The sequence below is a fragment of the Hypomesus transpacificus genome, chromosome 6 (assembly GCF_021917145.1).
Source record: "Hypomesus transpacificus isolate Combined female chromosome 6, fHypTra1, whole genome shotgun sequence".
Classification (NCBI taxonomy): domain Eukaryota; kingdom Metazoa; phylum Chordata; class Actinopteri; order Osmeriformes; family Osmeridae; genus Hypomesus; species Hypomesus transpacificus.
In genome coordinates, this window is record NC_061065.1 from 3,312,418 (window position 1) to 3,318,576 (window position 6,159).

The 6,159-nt window shown below is 41.9% G+C and overlaps 1 protein-coding gene across 1 annotated transcript; it reads left to right on the forward strand.

Moving 5' to 3' along the window:
* The first annotated feature begins 113 nt into the window (after positions 1 to 113).
* On the forward strand, positions 114 to 5,593 carry tcte1 (t-complex-associated-testis-expressed 1). Its single transcript, XM_047021980.1, has 6 exons — positions 114 to 412; positions 1,212 to 1,293; positions 2,754 to 2,971; positions 3,067 to 3,635; positions 4,041 to 4,490; positions 5,120 to 5,593. Exons 3-6 carry the CDS (start codon positions 2,797 to 2,799, stop codon positions 5,288 to 5,290), a joined length of 1,365 nt encoding a protein of 454 aa, XP_046877936.1. The 5' UTR covers positions 114 to 412; positions 1,212 to 1,293; positions 2,754 to 2,796; the 3' UTR covers positions 5,291 to 5,593.
* The last annotated feature ends 566 nt before the right edge of the window (positions 5,594 to 6,159 follow it).

Consider the following 6,159-nt stretch of genomic DNA (forward strand, 5'->3'; position numbering starts at 1 on the left):
TATGACAAAATGTCACCTGCTCAAATATCAATCTTGATCAATAATCTCGATGAATTACTAATTATCTCACTGGTTTAGGCAGCCTCTTTGCATGTTTGGGGATTTGCAGATCTCCAGTTCCAGGCCAAAGCAGATGCCGACAAGGCCAACATTAACCTCACTAGGCTCCCATCTAGAGTGCACTTTACTGCCAGCTTCCGGAGCTCTCTCCCCTCCTCTCCTGTGCTGTGCTGAGGATGGCCCATGTCAGGCGAGTCCTTTAGAGGCGGAGTGCCAGGGAAGCGTGTGTCTGTCAGGCTGTATTACACCAGGGCGACAGTGATGGGCAGCCTCGGGGACCCAGTCAGAACCACATTTCCTCCTCCCGCCTCCTCCAGGAACCAGCTCCATGATGTGCCAAGAAAAGAACAATGTCAGCAAGTAACCCCCATGTCTCTTGCTCTCTCTTTCTCCCAGTTTCCTTGTTTGTTCTTACACACACACAAGCAGACACACTCCCTGTGTACAAGCACATTTTCCTCCCCCATGTGATAGGTCCAATTATGTTACAAAGTAAGGCTGTTCATCACATTATATCAGTAAACTAAATCCCACACATGCTAGATTATGATGTTGTGATGGCATGTGAAGCACTTTAATTTCTCCATCATTTATGTTCTGTTGTAATAAACACCCTAAAATAGTGAACTTCATGCCGGCTATATAGCCTGTCAGATGTTTTTTAGTTCAGGGTTGTTGAAGTAGTGCAGTGTGACTGTGCCAAGCTAACATGCCAACATAGATCCATTGCCATTGATAAAACTAGGCTACTCGGTGAAGCGTAGTGCAGCTTGCTGTTTGGGGCAAAATGCACTAGAAAAGGTACAAAGGCTTTGTTAGGTTGAGAATGGCAGAATTGTTTGGTTTTGTGAGGTTAAAGCTGATTTAGCAGTTTTCTGTCTAGACTGAGATGCAGTATACATCTGTGAGACTAATGATTCTCTAGCAATAGTCATCTAACATCATCTATGCTGTCCTGCAGGGAAGAAATTGAGAACATTCTATTTTCATTACAATAGTTTTGTTGTCTGAGTCATACTTAAAAATGTAATCAAATACAATATTTAATTAAATATAGTAATTAGACATTTTGAGAGTATTAGAATGGATGAAAGACATTTGAGAGTTTTAGCATTGATATACAGACTTGGTCCCATGGTATGATTCTTTAGGATGGATCCTTTCCAAATGTGTGTGGACTTTCCATCTGTCCACTCGGAATTGAACCCAAATGGTCCTCACAGCATGATCACGGTAAATCGCTGTGTGCCAACACACTCAATGTCAATAGCATGCAGTGTATTGTAGCCTTGGTTTAAAACCCTCTCTCTCATGTCTGTACACTGTAATAAGCACCACATCTATTTGAACTATGATTAAAAGGTTGGCAGATCGACCCTCTTTCTTGCACAGGCCTATGTACAGACCGTAACCCTCTGAGAAATAATGACAATTCAACTCTGCTTGAGGATGGGCAATTTAAAAATAAATATTAATATGTTATATATGGTATGCAATATATACAGTATGTATATAAATACAGACCCATGAATACACATCTCAATACCCAAACATCAGTAAAATGCCTCACTCCTCAATAGTATATTCTCAATTTAATTATGAAGACCTTATAATAATTATAGTAGCCTACTATTATTATAATACTTTTTGTATCCGTTTATTATTGGTGAAGGCCTTCTTGCAAGTAAGAATGTCAACGGAGATTAGCAGATACTTCTTGGGTTGATGACCCTTCTTGTGGTGCAGGTTTACTTGGCTTGTTAGTTGCCATGGTGACAATCCACTCTGGCAAGGCAACGTTAGCTAGACGTGTTCGAGGTATCGTACAGCCCTCTCGTTTTCAAATTGGTAAATTTGGCTGAGTTTCAATACTTTACCAGACTAAAACACCTGTTTAGTCTCCCAGGAATATATTGACGTTCTTGCATTGTTATCACTTTATTTCCCAGAATATTGGGCACTGCGTTTGATGTACAAGCAAGTTGGCTAGCATGATACTCTAGCTATGTCTATCTCTTGTGTAGTTATAGTATGCACTTTAACTAGGGTGACCAGACGTCCTCTTTTACCCGGACATGTCCTCTTTTCGAGACCTAAAAAATGCGTCCGGCAGGGATTCCAAAAACGGCCGGGATTTTGTCTCGTCAGATATTTGTGTTTCTCTGGGTCTTTCACAAACTATTATTAGGTCCTAACAAGTTTTGGAAAGTATCTCTTACATTCCACCTTCTTGCGTGAGCTCTGACTGTAGAGAAAACTGTCATTGGTCGACTGCCTTCTCAGTGTTGCCTGATGCACGATAATTATCCTCCAAATACGATCATTTTGATCCTTTGGTTTGATACCTCGCCATTTCCAATCTGGCAACACTTTAAGCACCTTGCCGCTTTTGTTATCATTATTGCTTCAATATATGAGGACTGAAAAGTGTCTTTATTTTTCTAATTTTAATTATTTAAAATGTGTTATTTGTTATCATTATTGCTTTAATATATGAACAAGACACATTAAAGACATTAAACAACCACTGAAAGCCACATAAGCACTGGACTAAATGCGAAACAAAAAGATTTGTTTTACATTTGCACTTTACTGTACTATTGACTCCAGGGACTGGCTTGTCTGAAATTCATAGAATTATATGTAGTTAATGGCTGACAGAATGGGTTGTTCATAACATATATATCGTTTAGGTTATTCAAAAAAGGTAACAAGGAAGGAGAGAAAGTCACAGACATGGCTGTAAAATTGTCTGGGAAATCTGGCATGTACCCACCTGTGGAAAAGCTCAACTTGGCAGCAGACCCCAGGAAAATGCGTAGGATCATCGCAGAGGATCCTGAGTGGTCTCTGGCAGTGGTGCCCCTCTTATCAAACCTCTGTTTGCAACACATAATGAGAAACTTTGAAGGTACGGGTTTCATTTGCGTAACTAATCAATTAGGAAAAGTGTCCATCAGTTGTTGTTTTTTAATTATTCATCTTCTTCTTAACCCCATATCACAGACAAGCCCATTTTAGAAGAGCTTCTCCCAAGTCACAAAGAATATGTGTTGGAGAGGCTGTCGCCGTCTCTGCCTCTGTGTGTGACGGCCAACCTGATCAGCGATGACGGCTATTGGAAGCGGTGCTGCACGCTGCGATGGGGCCTGTGCGATGTCTCCGAATACAGTCAAAGCTGGAAACGAATGTTCTTTGAGAGGCACCTAGAGAACCTCATAGAGCTTTTCATCCCAGATGCGACGGACCCAAAAACGGTCTTGAACATGATCCCTCTCTGCAGGAACTATGTGAGGAGGCTGGATATCTCCCAGTTGCTGCCCCCCATCAAGGAGCCCCAAAAGTCAGAAGAAGATGACAGTTCAGACTCAGCCAGTGACATGGGCTTGGATGGGCCTTCCATGGACCACTTCGACTTTGGTATCCTGTTGAACAAGCTAACAAACTTAGAGGAGCTGAACCTGGTCTACAGGGTGAAAGGCTGTGGCATGAACTTCGAATGGAACCTGTTTGAGTTCACCTACCGGGATTGTGAGTCTCTTTCCAAGGCCTTAAAGTCCTGTAAAACCTTAAAGGTGAGTATTGATCAATACTCACTTTGTGTGTTGGCCTGGTGCCCTTCATAGCTCTTCTGTCCCACACAGGATGAAGTCAAATTATCTGGAGCATGTTTCTATTTGCCAAAACTTCCCCTGTGTGCATCAGTTGCAAATATTCTGTTTCAGACCAGGTGAAACAGCAGTATTCTAGATGTTGACCTCCATGCTCCACTCTTAGGAAGTAAAATACCACCCTTGGCAGAAGTCCTTGTATGACACAACTGCTGCACCACAGCATCATGGGCATTTGCTAGTACCCACCGAAATTAGAATTCCTGATAACAAAAAGAGTTGGCCTATCTATTTTGTCTTTCCTCCTGCCAAATATCTGTGAATACATGCCAAACGTTGTTGAACCTGTATACTCTACTGGTCACACAGGTGCTGAGGCTCCACCAAAGTAAAGTCGATGATGAAAAGTGTCGGATGTTGGTGAACCAACTTCTGGATCACCCCACCCTGAAGGAGCTCAATCTCTCCCACAACCTGATAGGGGACAGGGGTGCTCGGGCAATTGGCAAACTGATCAACCAGAGCAAGCTGGAGACGCTTGACATCTATGACAACAGCATCCATGGCCCTGGCGCCCAGGCTCTAGCACACGCTTTGTCCAAGAACGCCACCCTTCTGTCCCTCAACATGCGTCTGAACCGCCTGGGGGACGAGGGAGGCCAGGCCATTGGCCAGTCTCTGCTGAAGAACCACACCCTGCTCCACTTACACCTGGGGAGCAACAAGATGAGCAAGCCCACCGCCGTAGTCCTCTCTCAGGTCCTGGTTCACAACAAGACCCTCAAGAGCATCAATCTCTCCTGCAACAGACTGGGTGTGGTGAGTGATGTGAGGAACACATATGCATATGCATGTTTGGTGTCTTGGTTATTTTCTTCTCTCCTCACCATTCCTGATGAAACAAGCACTGTAAAGGTTGAACCGTTGTCCACTTGAAACCTAAGTAAGGTTGAGTGAGGAAGGCAAAGTAAATAAATGTAGAGTAAGGTCTGAAACCAAGACTATTTGCTTTTTCAACTGTTCATCGACGTTTGTTGCAAACAATTATCCATACAATAATGGAAAGTTGAGGAAGGTTTGTTTTCTTCTGGAATTGGTCCTATTCTGGGTCTTGTGCTCCTTCACCTTTTTGATGTCCATTGTATGCCTGTGAGTGGAACTTACTGCAGATGATAAAAAATCCCTCACATAGCAAAAATGCCACATGCAACTGACCCATTAATGTTGCACAACCTTGGTACACTGAAATAGAAACTTTTGTATCTGACATTTTAAACAGCAATAGATTGTAGACTACGCTGATATGTCAAGTTTGTATTGTCCTCATGTAACCAGTTCTGAGATTCTTGACCCCAGGGTGCATAAACAATTCCCTTGTTTCATGCCAGAGGTACACATGACATTGCCAGTTGGACATGGCTTTCTGTTTCCATTGGCTGTGTGTTTAGGATGGAGGCAAAGTGCTGGAGGAGGGGATGTCTCACAACACCACGGTCATGGAATGTGACATTCGCCTGACGGAGGTGGGTCAGGAGAGTGATTACTGCATCAACCAGGTGGTACGAAACAACCAGAACAGAGCATGCCGAAAACGTGCCCAAGAGAACCACGCTAAGTAAACCTCAGAGCATTTGTATAAAATACATAACCCTCTTTATGATTCCGTTATCCCTTTATCTTCTTCTTGTGGCCATGCCTGTATTGTGTAAACTCTGTATTTAGCGATGAACTCTCTACACAACTATCAGTCCTGGAACGGCATTCCCGGTACGGAATGGTGTCACATGACTAAGTGGGATGTTATGAATTGGCACTGTCCAAAGGTCATGGATGAACATGGACATGGAAATGTATTCTTAGAGGACTGAATGTGCTTAAAATATACAAATAAACTACCAAATGCCACTTTAATTTTGACATTCTCTATCTTAATCTTTATCAAAAATATATAAATGTCATACTGAATTTGAAAATATTCATCATGCACAGTACAGTATATACACTGAATGTGTTTGATATAATCTTCCTGACAATATGGGATGGCAATGATATAAATGTATGTTTATGTTAGGGTGAGGACAGTTCTAACGATAATAGCCATGTAAAGAGCAGGCATAGAATTTCATAACACATACAGTACTAGCTAGCCTGGTTTTGTGTGAGCTTATCATCAAATCATTTTCTAACCCCACTGGGCCTAAGAACTCTGCGAACGGTTTGAGGGCAGTCAAAATATTAACTCAACTATTTTGGACATTTTAAATGAAAGTGTTAACCAAACCTAACTAAGGACTTTAAATAATTAATATTGAATAGATTTTTCAAACATTTTATTGAGATAGTCTTTTTCAACTTTGATACACAGTAGTTTGTAGTCCTTGTAACTGTATATGCAACATCAAGGCAACATTGTGTGTGTATGCGTACACATACTTGCAGTATTTTCCTATCTACTGTCACACGTCTAACTTAACTACCTTTCTAGGGC